The 16438-nt window shown below is 36.8% G+C and overlaps 1 protein-coding gene across 14 annotated transcripts in view; it reads right to left on the reverse strand.

Moving 5' to 3' along the window:
- The window catches only part of CBLB (Cbl proto-oncogene B), a 407079-nt gene that overhangs the window by 69419 nt on the left and 321222 nt on the right, over window positions 1–16438 (reverse strand). For all 14 annotated transcript variants that reach the window (XR_005383232.1, XM_038582709.1, XM_038582710.1 and 11 more), the window contains 2 exons: window positions 16067–16198; window positions 3508–3711 (listed from right to left, as the gene is read on the reverse strand). Coding sequence is in view for 13 of the 14 variants with exons in the window: in XM_038582709.1 (XP_038438637.1) it covers window positions 3508–3711; window positions 16067–16198 (336 nt within the window). In the remaining variant the exon portion in view is untranslated. The remainder of the gene's footprint in view (window positions 1–3507; window positions 3712–16066; window positions 16199–16438) is intronic.

The raw sequence follows: 16438 nt of genomic DNA on the forward strand, positions 1-16438 counted from the left end.
ATAATTACGAGTTGTTTAAATTTCTCCAATATCTAACAACTGCCAAAGGAAAGTAGAGAAGTAACACCGAGTGTAGGGCAGCTTTATGAAATGACACTGGTGACGGCCAAATAAGCCACTGAAGTGGGACTTCGGAACGACACATGCCTGAGACCACCATCCTTTTCTTGGTAAACTAAAAAGAAGATCAGTGTAAAAACCTCTCAACTCCCTTGACAGAAAGCTCACCAGTGTGCCCGGGAGAACAAAACATGCGTGGTGAGAGTGGGCGAAAAGAGCTGGGGGAACCACGAGAGTCCCCCTGAACATTCTGGGGCTCATTCTATGTCACCAAGACTCCTTGCGGTTGTCAGTGCCACTACTAAGCAGGGCTCAAGCTTCCACTTCATTCAATGGGAAACAGACCAAGACGCAAAGTTCCCTAACCTCACAGAGGCAGCGCCTGTTCCCCCCGCCCCGCCCCACGCAGTTAGAGTATACAAAGTTCTTGAAAGAATTACTCTTAAGTCCCCACTCTCCTCCCCTGACATCAATCACTGAAAGAAGAAAATCCATTTAGTGAAGAAAAGTGAAATGCCTTTTCCCTAGCTAGGAAACATTACCTCCTAGGTCATGTGAACTACTTGAGCTGCTGTATGTTTCTCAAATACTTTTCTGTCATTCCCTATTATCCACACATTCAATAAACATTCTTTATATGCTTCCTGTGTCCTAGACCCAGGGGATGAAATCTTTTTCTTAAAGGGCTAGGCAGGAAATATTTTAGGCTTTGCAAGCCAAGCCAAGAAGAAAAAAAAAAAAAAAGAAAAAAGAAATTAGGTAGGTACTTATAAACTCATTTAAATATATATACTCATATAAAATGTAAAATCATTCGCTCACAGAAAAACAAACCAAGAAAAGCAGGCCATAGCTTGCTGATTCCAGGGCTAGATATCTGTCAAATATCCAGGCCAAGCTAAGACCATTAGGTTATTAAATTAAATGGAAAGGTATTTTGCATCAAGACCTAGCTTCTTCCATTAAGAGCCTACAGGGATGATCTAAGAAAGCTCCGTCCAATAGAATTATCTACTGGAGAATAGCTATTTCTATTATATCAATAAAAGATATCTCAATACCCATAGAAAATATTCTATATTTGTATAGTTCAATATGGTACCCACTAAACACAAGTGGTTACTGAGCATTTAAAATATGTTCGATGTGACTGAGGAACACTTTATTAGACTTTTATTATTTTGAAGTTACATTTAAATTAGCCACATATGGCTAGTATACTGGAAAACAGATTTAGTAGTCATTATGTGTTAATTAGCAGGTCTTAACTGAATTTGCTTGATTTTTGGTGACCCATTAGGTACGTGTGAGTATAAATATTTTTATAGGGCATGAATATTTTTATAATTTTATGTTTTTATCAACAGATCAAATTCAAATTACTTTTAACTTCTGGTTAAGACTGTATTGGGGGTCAGTAATTATTCATAACATACATTATATTACAGAACTGGAAAGACCTTCAGAAGACAAGTAGTTACACTCTATCAAGGACAATGTGTGTGGCATGTTGCAAGGAGGGCAAAAGAGGCATACTGGGTGATGGTTCACAACTGGAGTTTTGAAGTTAGGAAGATCTGGAATAAAGTACTGGTTCTGCTATAGAGTAGCACTGGGATCTTAGGCAAGCTATTTCACTTCTTTCTTCCTCAGTTTTATTTATCCTTTGTAGAACAGGACAGTAACAGTAGCTTCTTCACTGGGTGGTGAGATAACCAAATGATATCGAGGACTTAAGAACCCAGAACAGTGCCCTGTTATTACATTACTATTTTATCATCAATGTACCATTTTATTACCCCTATTAATTAAAATTAATAATCTCGTATGAGGAATGTTCTAGCATACACTCAATAATCTGACTTAGTAGAAACCATTTCATGACTCAGTATGGGAGAGAGCTACACGTGTGATTTGGGATACATCGCTGTACTGTTACCCAGAAAACATCAGTTAGAATCTAGTCTCCACAACTTACTAATGCAGCCAGGTGACATGTTGTAATCTGTACCTCACTCCTTATCTGAAAAATGAGAAGAAAATTTACCTCTCCAAGTTGTTCAGAGAGTAAAATATATAAACATGCTTTGCTCATATAAAGGATACTGAGTAACAACTATTTCCTTTCTTCCATCTATTGGGTCAAAGGAATTATGTGCTTCAAAACTAAATTCTCAGGATTAAAGGGTAGAATCAAGAGTAGTTTCTCTGGGAGTTAAATTATGATATTTATGAAAAATTAATGAGATGAAGAAAAGAAATAATCTCAGACCGAAAATGTCAGAGTAGCCATGTTGGTGATGGTGATGTATCTGTACACGTAAAAAATACCCAGGGTATACATCTTTGTTGAGTGTGCAACACTGAAATATAGAAAGTATAGGAACTCAATTTGGATATCCTAAAGAAGGAGTAATGCAAACAAAGGCTTCGTCTGTTCCCTGCACCAAGGGTTTCCCTACCACAGGGACAGATGCAAAGTATCTGATGCCATTATGTGTTGTTATCACTCCACCTAGATGGCAGATAGGTTTCACTTTACCTGCCAAGTCCTAATGAATTGCAGTGGAGGTTCTTTAAGGCTGTGACCTCAGCAGGGATGAGTGCCATGATTGATTAGCCCTGTCTGCCTGGAGTCAGGAGGAGGGCTGGGAGGGGGCACCTTCACACTCCATTTGCAGATCCTTTCATACCACTCATTGCCATTTTTCTGATTTTGAGAACACAGAAATCCTGAGTGTAATCCAAATCTCCTAGATCTTTCTGTACACAGAATAACCTGATATCTAACAGTCCAGTAATCTTAACCATGATATTTCTGGCTTGTAACTTATTCAGTTGGCATTCTAGTTCATTGACTAGTCTTTTGTGAGCTCAGCTACTCCACTGGGCAGCAGCATCTGTTCTCAGTAAATTGACAAAGTCAATTTTCTGAGTCAGCAATTTTGATAAGCAGAGCACACACTATGGTAAATTCACAAAGGTAAATCTTACCTGACTTCTCAGTAGCCGAAAGGAAGGCTGGCTTTCCTGGTAAGAAAATAACTCTAATAGATACTTCCTTTAGACTTCAACAAAGTCTGTTTTTATTCAGTTTCCTCATTTCCAATTTTTATATTTTCTTTTTTCTTTCTTAATTTTTCTTTATTTTTTCTTCACAGATCTTTCTTGCCAGTCTTAGACAATGTTTACTTCTATATGAAAGCTCTCACCATCTCTCATTTTGAAGTTTAAAACCAGCAAGAGTACTTCGAGTAGACACTAGTTCTTTCTCAATCTATGACTTCATTAGCCTATCAACATGACTTAGGTCTTTGCCTTCCTTTTGATTCTTCCATCTTTCTTTCCCAAGCCCAAACCAACTCATTCAAAGCCCTTTTGTGACAGCATCATTGCTTTTTCATGCCCACACACCACCCTGATTAAAACTGTGCTCTATCATTTTACCTTTCGAACATTTGCCAACCGATTCATCATCAAGGACTCTTCTCGGTCATCGTCATCATCCAGGTCCAGCATTGGCATTCCAAAGGGGTCAATGATGCTACAGCACCTGGAACCTTCATCTCTTGGATCAAAGGGGTCCACGATTATGGGCTCTGTTCCTTTTATTTCACAGCGGCAAAAGGGGCAGCCTTGGCCGTCCGACTCCTGAACAAACAAAAAAATATGATTGGTCTTTGTTCAAATAAAACAGTGCTGATAAGGGCCAATGTTCCCCACTATAAAAAGAAGTTGCAAACGAGGTTTTAGAGTAGGCAGTGAGAGTGAAGGAAGATTTGTCTTGAAGAAATAACAGAGTAGAACAGAGATCCAACATAATAGATGTTAAATGTTCAGTATCACAAATATTCAAAGAAAAACTTCTCTTAAAAAAGTTTGATTTGCCAAAGAAAAGGACTCTAACTTCATTTTCCTGAATGTTCACTTACAATTGTAATGTATCAAAATTTGAGAGTCCTACAGAAAAGTGATAATCATTTCCCTTTTCCCCAAAAGGCTCCAGTGCTAATTAAACATTCTATAAAAGGATATTTTGATAAAAATTCATTATAAATAAAGTAGTAGTACCAATTAGAACAAGCATTTCTGGAAAAGTTCCTGTGCATGTAACTATGGCTTAATATTTCCATCAATTGCCTAGGTTTCAAAAAATCTTGATTTGTAATTGGTGGGGAAAAAATAAAGCAAATTAACATCTAGGAACCATCAACTGTCCAGAGAGCCTGTCATTCTGACACAGCTCATTTGGCATATAAAACCATGTGAAATATTAAATTTCACCCCTCATCTTGCTTTCAAACTAGATACTGCAAAAAGATCTGTACTAATACTTTTGGACCGGAAACTCATTTATTGGTAATTACTGAAGGTTTTATTCAAAGTCTCCCAAGTCCATTTCTCAAAACTAACTGAATTAAGAATTCACAATTGGCAAGGAAATAGAACAAGACCGTTTCCTCACCCTGCACACAGTGCTGCCTCCCAGAGATAGATGGTGTATGGTGCTCGCTGCCATGTTTTTGTTTCTGCATCTTACCCTGATTTTAGTAGTGTTATTTAAAAAATAGTAAAAATCATACAATCATTTTAAGGCAGAAATGGGATGAATTAGCACCATTTTAGAGATGAAACAAGGGATGCAAAGAGAGCTAACATCTTCAAAGAAACCATTCAGTACTTAACTCAGGACTGTCCCACCCACTTGGTATGATGGGAAACTGGTTACATGCCCTACATGGACATTCTGATCAGCAGTGAAGTAATACTTTTGCTCCCTTCTCATTGACAATTGCTGGGCATCCACTCTTCAGGTCCTGTGGTTAGGTGAGTTATTCTTTTCCAAACGTCACCCAGATTAACAAGTGAACATCTCCCTTTGCCACATACATTGTCATAGAAGAAAAACAAATGCTCTTTGCACCGGTTAATGAAAACACAACATTCCCTTATTCCTCTACTGTTGGATAATTTGGGAAAGAAACTTGGGATGGTTAAGTAGTTGAACTAAGGTGGTGTGGAGAAATACAGGCAGGCTAACACAAAATCCTTTAATGTTTACTGCTATATATGCTTAAATTGGTGGACTTCAAGGCAACTTAAATATTTTGCTCCATCATTTTAACAGATGCTAAAACTAAGACTTAATACTTTTATAGGACATTAACATTTCCTAACATGGGAGTAAATATTTCAGGAAAGTTAAACTTTTCTCCTGTCTTTTGATAACGACAACATTAAATGCCAAGTGCACAGATGATATATGTTATATCATCTAGATAAAATCCCCTTATCATTAAAGTCAAAAGGGATCCATATTCTGTGCCTGTGATGGAATTTTCTTATAGATCTACATAAAATTATTTCAGTAAGATAGTTCTAATATATAAGAGCAAGATGGGAAAGAGCTAATGTTTCCTCTGTATCTTTAATGCACGAAGGATGGAAAAGTAATACTTTGGGCCCTAAGTAGACACATCATTCACTAGCACATTTAAAAAAATTATAGAAAATTTCAAACATACACAGGAGCAGAGAAAAGTGTAATGAATCTGAATGCATTTACCACCCAACTCTAACAATTATCAATTCATGTTCAATCTTGTTTAATCTATACCTTCACTTACTCCTTCCACCCTTGGATTATTCTGAAGCACACGCTACACATTACATAAATTCATATATAAATGTTTTAGTAGGCATATCTAAAAATAGAAAATCTTTTAAGACCTAACTAAAGCATAATTACCGTAAGCAAAAATTAGTCCACTCAATCTAACCCATTAGTCATTATTTTTTTAGTATAGTGTCTGGAATGTGTATGCCACAGTATTCAGCTATAAAAGCTTCTCTTAGCACCTTCAAGGCCCATGTGCATGCTGTTTTGGTTAAGAATGACTTCTGGATTATATGATCCATTTCCTGAGAGAGGGTAACTGAAAAGACGAGTTTGGAAAAGAGAAGAGTTGAAGGGCAATGATAGCATCTTCGTGGCACCTAGGAAAAGACTAGGAAAAGTTCATCTATTACTGAAATTAGGTTTTCTCCATCTCCGCTATCTGGAAGTTTAATACTGTACAAATCACTCATGTATTTTCAAGTAGCTGTTTTACGAATATATATGAGAAAGCATAGTCTCTGTTTAGCTTTACCTCTGTTGAGAGTTCAACGTGACTCAATTAAAAACAACAAAGACTCCCCCCCAAAACCCCAGCTGAAATGTACATCCAGACATAGATCACGCTGAATCTGTCTCCTTAATGGTATTTACACAAATATGACCTCACCCATCACTCTTTCTCTGTAAACGGACTACTGCCATATGCAAATTAAGTCCCACCATAGAGCCACTTTGGTATTATTCTGCCCTAGTTTCTGTCAGATGACTGACAATACACACGAAGAACGTTTTCAATAGCATATGACTCATTGGGATTGTACCTCAATAATTAAAATAATGTTTCCGTCAACATATGGTTAATGAAAGATCAAGGAACACATGTCAATGAAGAAGAAAGACCAATAAATAATTCCTTTTCTAGTCCTTGACGTATTCATATTCTGAGAATGTGAACAGGAAGTACTTGGGATTCCATTCATTCTAACAACTCAGTAGATTCTACTTCCTTAAAAAAGAATTACTTCCAAACCAAAGATACAGAAGTTATCCATGAGTGTACTACACTCATCTGAAACTTAACTATGTAATATGCTCATGACAAAATAATTCAGACTCCTATGCCAACCATTGATACTCAGTTAATGATATCAAGTATGAATAGAACCTGAGAACAAATTAACACTTGACAGAAAAACAGAAAAAATATTCTTTCACCTCCAAAATTACCCATTCCCCACTCACACCCTATGTAAAAATCCAAATAAATATCAGTATCATATCACCATCATCATCATTCATTCTAACGTACTGGTCAGCTTCTATGTTCTTTCTGATTAAATATTATTTAGATGGGTATTACCTCTTAAATAACTTTTTTGATTTTTTTAAGATACACATTATATACAGCACAGTTTATTTGCTCTCAGGATGATTAATTATTAGAGGTCATGCTTTAAGGTTAATCACTTCATGGCTTCCTACATGCTCAATATACTAGAGGACCTGGAATTAGAAGTACAACTTCTTGAGTCTCATTTTGGAATGCATTTTATATTTTTTACTGTGTGTGTGCATGAGTGCTTTCTGTATCAGTAACTTCTAATTTACGTTATTTTGCTATATTTCACATAGATTTGAAGTTACCATAAATCATTTTTGTAATGCTTGGAAAAATTATAAATAACTGGAAAAATACATACATATACTGAGAATAAATTGTGTCCATACTAAGCATTTCAGAGCACAATATTTCCCACAGAAATTCAATAACTTCTTGTTAAAAAAAGAATAAGGATAGTTAATAGTAATCTTAGAATAAAGAACCCAGAGTGAAAGGGATGGTTGGCTTTGGTGCTCTTTTATGAGAAGAAAAGAAGATGTTGGTTAATCTAGACTCTTCCTGTTTTAATTTGTAAGACCCATGAAAACAGCAAATCAGAAAAAGAGCACAGATGTTCTGAATCAGGACATGTGAATTAGAATCCTACATCCACTAATTATAGCTGCGTGACACTGGGTAAGCCATTTCATCTTATTTGTAGGGTATGAGTTCCTCAATACTGGATTCATAACAGAGGTTAAAATAAAGTTTATGAGTTCTAGCAATCTTGGGGTGGAGGCTTTGGGGTTTTCTATGTAGAGTATCATGTCATCGGCGAAGAGGGAGAGTTTGACTTCTTCTTTGCCAATTTGAATGCCTTTAATGTCTTTTTGTTGTCTGATTGCTGAGGCTAGGACTTCCAGTACTATGTTGCATAGCAGTGGTGAGAGTGGACATCCCTGTCTTGTTCCTGATCTTAGGGGAAAGGCTCCCAGTGCTTCCCCATTGAGAATGATATTTGCTGTGGGCTTTTCGTAGATGGCTTTTAAGATGTTGAGGAATGTTCCCTCTGTCCCTGCACTCTGAAGAATTTTGATCAGGAATGGATGCTGTATTTTGTCAAATGCTTTCTCTGCATCTAATGAGAGGATCATATGGTTCTTGGTTTTTCTCTTGCTGATATGATGAATCACATTGATTGTTTTACGAGTGTTGAACCAGCCTTGTGTCCCGGGGATAAATCCTACTTGGTAATGGTATCAGATAAAGGACTAGTTTCCAAGATCTATAAAGAACTTATTAAACTCAACACCAAAGAAACAATCCAATCATGAAATGGGCAAAAGGCGTGAACAGAAATCTCACAGAGGAAGACTTAGACATGGCCAACATGCACATGAGAAAATGCTCTGCATCACTTGCCATCAGGGAAATACAAATCAAAACCACAATGAGATACCACCTCACACCAGTGAGAATGGGGAAAATTAACAAGGCAGGAAACCACAAATGTTGGAGAGGATGCGGAGAAAAGGGAACCCTCTTACACTGTTGGTGGGAATGTGAACTGGTGCAGCCACTCTGGAAAACTGTGTGGAGGTTCCTCAAAGAGTTAAAAATAGACCTGCCCTACGACCCAGCAATTGTACTGTTGGGGATTTACCCCAAAGATACAGATGCAATGAAACGCAGGGACACCTGAACACCGATGTTTCTAGCAGCAATGTCCACAATAGCCAAACTGTGGAAGGAGCCTCGGTGTCCATGGAAAGATGAATGGATAAAGAAGATGTGGTCTATGTATACAGTGGAATATTCCTCAGCCATTAGAAACGACAAATACCCACCATTTGCTTCAACGTGGATAGAACTGAAGGCTATTATGCTGAGTGAAGTAAGTCAATCGGAGAAGGACAAACATTATATGTTCTCATTCATTTGGGGAATATAAATAATAGTGAAAGGGAATATAAGGGAAGGGAGAAGAAATGTGTGGGAAATATCAGAAAGGGAGACAAAACATAAAGACTCCTAACTCTGGGAAACGAACTAGGGGTGGTGGAAGGGGAGGAGGGCGGAGGGTGGGGGTAAATGGGTGACGGGCACTGGGGGGGGGGGCACTTGACAGGATGAGCACTGGGTGTTATTCTGTATGTTGGTAAATTGAACACCAATAAAAAATCAATTTATTAAAAAAAATAAAAATAAAGTTTAAAATAGCTACCCACTCTTGATCATTCAAAAATGAAAAAAAGTAACTATTTGGTTCAAATTGCAAATTTTAAAATTAAATAAACTACTGTAATCAATAAATATCGTTTGCTCTAAGTGAAAAGTTTCAGCTTTTAATAGGAAGATGAAAAACTTGTCCTAGTAATTAGAGTATTCCTTGGGATACGTTTTTTTTACATAGTAAGAGCTTTTAATATATTTGTTGCTAGAGTCCAACTTAAAATGTTAATGCATGAAGCTTATGCGTTTCCATTCTAAAGATGATTCATTTAATGGAATCAACTTTTAAAATATCTATGGAAGGCCTTTGTTATAGTCAACCAGAAACTTTTCCCAAGTGCCAATACCCGCTACTGTGCAGGCACCTTACGATAAGGTCAGCCCGCATTTTATATAGTCACTGGACTCAGAGTCAAGTATTTGCTCTACCAGATTTTATGTTCTTCTCTTTTTCATTCATACTGGCATCACTGTCATTCACAAAATGATTGTAACATTTCTGGATGACTCAGGTAGCCCTTACATTACTCCCAAAGCGAAACAGGAGCTCCAACATTTTATCACATTTATAAAAAAAAAAAAAAAAACAAAAACCCACACACAAAAAAACCCAAAAACCACAACATGTAATCAAGGGCAGAAATACTTTATAATCATCTTAAAGGCAAACAGAATTTTCTTATTTGTAGTACTAAGATTAAAAAGTTTTACTGAGGCTAGAAATGTGAAGGTTGGTTGCTTTTGAGGAAGATGCAGTAAAAGATTATTTCTTTGTGCCTTAAATGTGAGCACGTGAGCTGGCTTCTCACCTCTCAGATAACTACATATTTTTTCCCCAACTACTCTCTCTAAATATAGGACATCCATAAATCTCTTTAATCATGCTCCATATTAAAAACAGGGCTTACTGATTTTTATCTAATGACTTTGTGAAATATCATTTTGAATATTCCAGATTTCTTTTAAACTATTTGGAAAAAGACGCAGAAGAAATAATCACAGGAATAAATTAATTTTACTTTTAATTGAATTAAAGTCCTTGGAAGTAATTCAAAACCAGGCTGCACATCCAATTGATATATATATATATATACAAATATTTATTTATATATATATATTCATTTTTATTTTGAAAAGAAGATGTGGAGAACACAGTTTAGAATCTATGCTGTCCATAAGCTCAGAAGCCACATTCTAGATTCCTGGGGAAAAATAAAAAGAAAACAGTATGAAAACAGACCCTCCTCCCTTTATACCTAATGTGGTAAGTCTGCACCATCACTGCTATGCAATATGTAACTATAAAAAAAAGGTGTGGAGCAGCTCTGGATAAAGACGACAAATGTTTTGTTAAGAAAAATGTTTTCTGGAATAGCAAGGAAGTGGAAGAAAACTGCAAATTTTATTGGCAAAGACAGAACAGAAATGCCGCACCCAGAGTGATCCTGCTTCAAAGAATGTCTCCAGAGAGGTGATTATTCAACTTATTTAGTATTCTGTGCAAACTCTGGCTTGCTTATTCAATTTATTAAATAACACAGATGTTTCAGAAGGAGAAAAAAGTATCTGACACCTCTTCAGAGGCATGACTAATGGGCCATTATGATAGAAATGAAAGGGTAACCACTTGCCGCCTGTAACAACTAACTGACACCACTACCATGCATTTCTTAGGATTTCCGTTAATTACATAAAATTTTAGTTTCCAATGAATTCAATTAAACCAAAGTAGGGCATCAAATGGAAGAAAAGTTGGTGAAGAATGACTCGCTAAAAATGCACACTGGATGAACACATTATGTTTTATGGTCAGGGTTTAATATTTCTTTCCGATTGGACTCTGAGTGATTTATCAGAGCTTCTTGGCAGACATGCAACCTTTAAAATCCTTTTCCAATCAGCATGCCCAACCAAAGTAGTTGAAAGTAACAAAAGATGTCTCGAATCCATAATTAAATTTGAAGGATAACAGGACGTTCATTTCAAGTAATTATTATTAATCCTATGCTCCTTTATAAAACTTTCAGATTTAATTTTAACTTCTTGAGGGTCAGGCCTGGGTCTTAGCATTCTTCCTAGCTCAGAGATTAGTACAGAACCTGGGACATAGCAGCTGCCCAGGAATGTTTCCTAAATAAATGGATAAGTAAATGGGTTTGAGACACTGGCGAATGATGGATAAAACAATCCATGTCAGAGCGCCTGGGTGGCTCACCTGTTAAGCGTCTACCTTCAGCTCAGGTCATGATCTCAGGGTCTTGGGATCAAGCCCAGTGTTGGGCTCCCTGCTCCGCGGGGAGCGTGTTCTCTCTCTGCCCTCTGTACCCCTGCCCCTGCTCCAGCTTGTGCTCATTCTCTCTTTCAAGTAAATAAAGTCTTTAAAAGACAATGCATGTAGCCTTCTACCATGGTGATCCATCCCTATGTATAATTAAGTTTGAAAACCATCATTTCTCTACAGAAAAAATAAACCAGCCTATCAGACAAAAACAATGGCTTTAAAGTAAGAAAATATGAACTCTAGCACTGTACCCATTTGCATAAGGAGAACACTGAGAAAGAGAGACACTGCTGTGTGTACTCATACCCAGACTTCACAGTCATACAATATTTCCCACACTGCATCTACAAGGGTAGATACAACCTTTGGCCATATACCGCAGAACTATGGAAGTGTTCAATAATTGTTCTTTTACTTCTCATATTCACCATCAATCAGCTTAAGTCCTGTGAGCAGCTCATGGAGGCCACCATATAAGGTTTTTAGCATCCCAATGGTTTGTCAAATGCATTTTAAGTGGATTAACTTAAAAAAAAAAAAAAAGTGGATTAACTTTATATGGATTCTTTTTTTTTTTTTTTAAGTAATGAGGGCATTTTGCAATAACATGTTTAAATGATTGTCAAACACTGCTCTTCATATTATATGAAAACAGCCCAAAGAGATCTGTTGTTTGGCAGGAAGCACCACTTCATGACATCTACATGTAGGGTAGAAATATTTAAGTTATCCCACAGTGGAAATGTTCAAAAGTTGACTCTTCCTTAAACCACTAAGATCCCACTGAGATATAAAGACTATGGAATATCCCTTTGGAATTCTGAAACCTTGGCCTAAGAACAATTTTTTTCAGGGTAGAGAAAACTTGAACCAGGGATCACCACGCACGTTTCTTGGTGTAAAAAAGTAATAAAGAGAAATTCAGTTTTACTGCCTCTAGCCTAGTGCCAGTATTATTGGAAGCAATAAAAGTAAAATAATGTGGCTCAAAAATAAGTGGACAAAATCAAAATGTGAAAAGTTGAAGGGAATCATCCAGCAGCTACTGAATGGAACAAATGGATCTTAGGTTTAAAACACTTAGAATTTATTCTCAGGTCTTGAGCATAATAAAAAATCTTTGAAAAAAATCATGGATGCTTTTCAAAAAAAAAAAAGATCAGAACTAGACATTTGATCTACAATATCAACAATTTATCTATTTAACATCTTTTTCATGTAATGAGTCATCTTCTCTTTACACTACCTAGCATACAGTCCATAAATATTTACTGAATACCTGCCACTGTGGAGGCAGCTAGCATGCTAGGAGAGAGGGATTCTAAACTAGGTTCTCCAAGAGAAACAGGTAAATATGTAATGTTTACAATACAAATACAACGAGGTAAGAGTTTACAGGAGACATACACAAAATGTATCAGAAGAATATTTATTTGCAAAGCCTCTTGTGCGGGAGGAGTTAAAAAATAATGCTAAAAATAATGCTTTTGAACATTTTTCATTAACCTATTCACAAATTCCTATGATCAGATGAAAATAATAACATTATTTGCTAGTAACATGAGTGTGAGTTGAGTACAATTTCAACTTTCTGAGTATTTTTGCATTTGTCACCTTTTAGTTACTACTTCACTTAGTAAACCACTACTTTATAATGACCTTCTCCTGAAATTTTACTCAAAGACTAAGTTTTCAGTGCTTGGCAATTTAGGCACTTCCTCAATTTCTAAAAGTAAAACTGAGAAGTATTTCAGAGTAATAAAGAAAAAAATGCAAATGTTAACAATTTACAAATATGATTGGGCACATCTTTACATAAGACCATTAGACCAATAAGAAAAATTGTGAAGTGAATCAAGGAACTAATTAGCCACTAGCAAGAGGAACTGTACCATTTGGAGAATGCACAGTAATATAAAGAAAAGTTGTGGTGATGTAAGGGACAAAGGATTAATAATACAGCTCTGGCAACAGGGAAATGCTCCTGTGTCTTTTGTACATAACACACCTATTTATTGCAAATAGTTCACAAACTTACTAAAGACACTGTACTGTACTGTCCCTGAAATTTTAAAGCGTAAATTCCTTTTGAGAAGTCTACAAAAAGTAAAATAGATAAAATCTGTTTGTTTTATATTCAGTCACACTCTTTTACTTACACTGGGCTACAAGGCAAACAGCTATTCTGTATGATGCTTTAAACAATAATCTTTGGTAGTAAAAGGGTTTGCCAACCTAATGGGGGCTTCTGACTTTTAACCAGCTTCACTTCCAAACGCGAGGGTTCGTTTTGAGTTGAAGATGGCAAATCCTGCCACATGTACGTATGCGCATGCTCCCAGACTGAGGCCCCGGGAGGAGAGGCCAAAGACACAGGCCACGCGTGGGGCCAGAGAATACTAGGAGTTTGTACTAGCCTAAACTCTGGTTTTCTCTGGGAGAAATACAAAGTTTTTAGCTTCTCTGTACCATCAGGACCGTAACACCACCCCGAAGTCATAAGTCAATCCAAAGGGGTGACAAACACAATTGGTGTCTATTTCTCCTAAGATACTGAATGGGTCTCAGGCAAAGCAAATCATCCTAACAGTCCAATCTGTCAGTCGGGCACTGAGTATCTCTGTAATACTTTCTACTGATGTGAAATCCACTTGCAAACAGTTCTCTCTCTACCAGAGTAACTTACTTAAAGTCATTTATAAAAAGACCTTGTTTAGTCTGCAGAACAATTAATATAACTTATGTAGCAATCAAGTGCCTAGACGTTAAGAATCAGCGTGATGTCACACTGAGCACCACTCTTCTTCCAACTTCTCCCTATACTCTACAAAATTCCCCATGTGAAGGGATAAAGGGAAATTAGGGCATTTATATTAAGGAAAAGCTAAAGTAAAATATAAACCAAGTGCATACTGAAAAGGAGAAGTATAGGGATATTGAGCAATTTTTACTGAGATAGGAAAGATATCTTGGAGCTCAGAAATGACACTGAAAACATAAATAGGGGGTGCCTTGGTGGCTCAACAGGTGGAGTGTCCAACTCTTGATTTTGGTTCAAGTCATGATCTTGGGGTCTTGGGATCAAGCCCCAAGTCAGACTCTGCTAGAGAGTCTCTCTCCTCCGCCCTCTGGCCCTCCCCCCTGTTCATGTGCTTGCTCGCTCTAATAATAAATCTTTTTTTTTTAAAGAAAGTAAAGAGAACATAAATCAATTCTAATTCATTTCTTTGTCCTTTCTCTTTTTCTTCATCAATTTCTCAAATCTCCCCAAAGGAAGAAGGAGGTCCTTTTTGTAAGATTGTGGAAATGTGAAAATCATTATATTTTATTAGGAAGTAATGAGCTCAACAGTACCAGTGGCCCTGAGTCTGCATTCTCCCTGCCTGATCCTCTGAGGCTTTCCTTCTACAGGCAAAGCAGAGGCTCTGGGTTGAAGAGAAGATCAAGGACTGAGAGGGCTCAGGAACAGGGTAAGGATGTCAATTATATACTCAACAGCAAACTATTTTTTAAAGGTTTTATTTATTTATTCATGAGAGACAGAGAGAGAAAGGGGCAGAGACATAGGCAGAGTTTAGAAGCAGGCTCCACGCAGGAGCCTGATGTGGGACTCAATCCTCGACCCTGGGATCAGGCCCTAAGTCAAAGGCAGATGCTCAGTTGCTGAGCCACCCACGCAGCCCTACATAGCAAATTTTTTTAAAAAGATTTGAAAAATGTAATTACTTGCTTTCCAAACCCCATCAATAATATTGACTTCAATACTGTGTTAAACAGTTAAAAATGACTTGATCAAAATATTCTGTAAATCCTTCAAATACTCAAAACTGGAAATCTATCTGAAGATCCATTTTTAAACCCCAACCTCTATTACAGACAAAGAAATATAAGAAAGCCCTTGGGGAAACCAGTTGTTCTCCAGGTCTTAGTCTAAAACACCAAATCAATTTATATTTATTGAATACCTGCATTCAGAGGGGAAGGCAGTTTGTCTTAGATTTTGCTTCTGCAAATTGGAAATTTTAGCCTGTTTCTGTGAGATCTCTAAGTATCTAGGAGACTCTCCCCGTCTGATTGTCCTATTTTATTAGCCTTAGGAGGCAACTGCACGCATATGTGAGACAGGAACCACACTTCCTCAGGAGAACAGGGCTCGTTGAAACATCAACACAAGATTTATACACTAGCATTTATTTCGCTTCGGAATGTGACCTACTATAAATAGAATCTGACCTGCAATAAAGCACATAAATATGAAGAGTTGGAAATATTGATAAGTGACATTCTGAGATCAGTGGTGTTATGGAGGTACTGTTTATGACTAAATCCTAAAATCAAATTACACATGCCAAAGAAACAACATAAAACACAGCAAGAAAAATGAAATTATATAAAGCAGAAAATCAAACACGAGATTTTTGTAAACAACTACTCAAAAACAGCATTCAACAGATCATTTCCTGAATCATTAAGATGAAGAAAATGGAAAAGAGAAATAGTAAGAGGGGATACAAGGAAGGCATCAGTGTTGCCCATTAAGCCTGGATCATACCTGCCACGCTGTAAGGCAAGAGGTGCACATCAAATGCCCACAGGGCTCAATCTTGACATCTTTGTCGTTCTCAGCACAAATTTTACAGAGCTGAAAAGTGGAGCCCATTTCACAATATAATTCATATTGTTCCTGCAATTTGGGAGAAAAAAGGCAGTGTTAATGTATTTCTAACATGAACTCTTAAAACTGAATTATCTCAAATACAACGACTTACAGTAAATTCCTTACACTCGATCCTGTTGAGAATGTTACCGTTGAAGACATGTTTTAAATTGGTAATCACAATTTGGTCTACAAAGTCATTTTTTAAACGATGTGAGATTTTATCAGCAATTGCATAATCTTTTTTAATACTTTAGATTATTTAAT

The sequence above is a fragment of the Canis lupus genome, chromosome 33 (assembly GCF_011100685.1).
Source record: "Canis lupus familiaris isolate Mischka breed German Shepherd chromosome 33, alternate assembly UU_Cfam_GSD_1.0, whole genome shotgun sequence".
Classification (NCBI taxonomy): domain Eukaryota; kingdom Metazoa; phylum Chordata; class Mammalia; order Carnivora; family Canidae; genus Canis; species Canis lupus.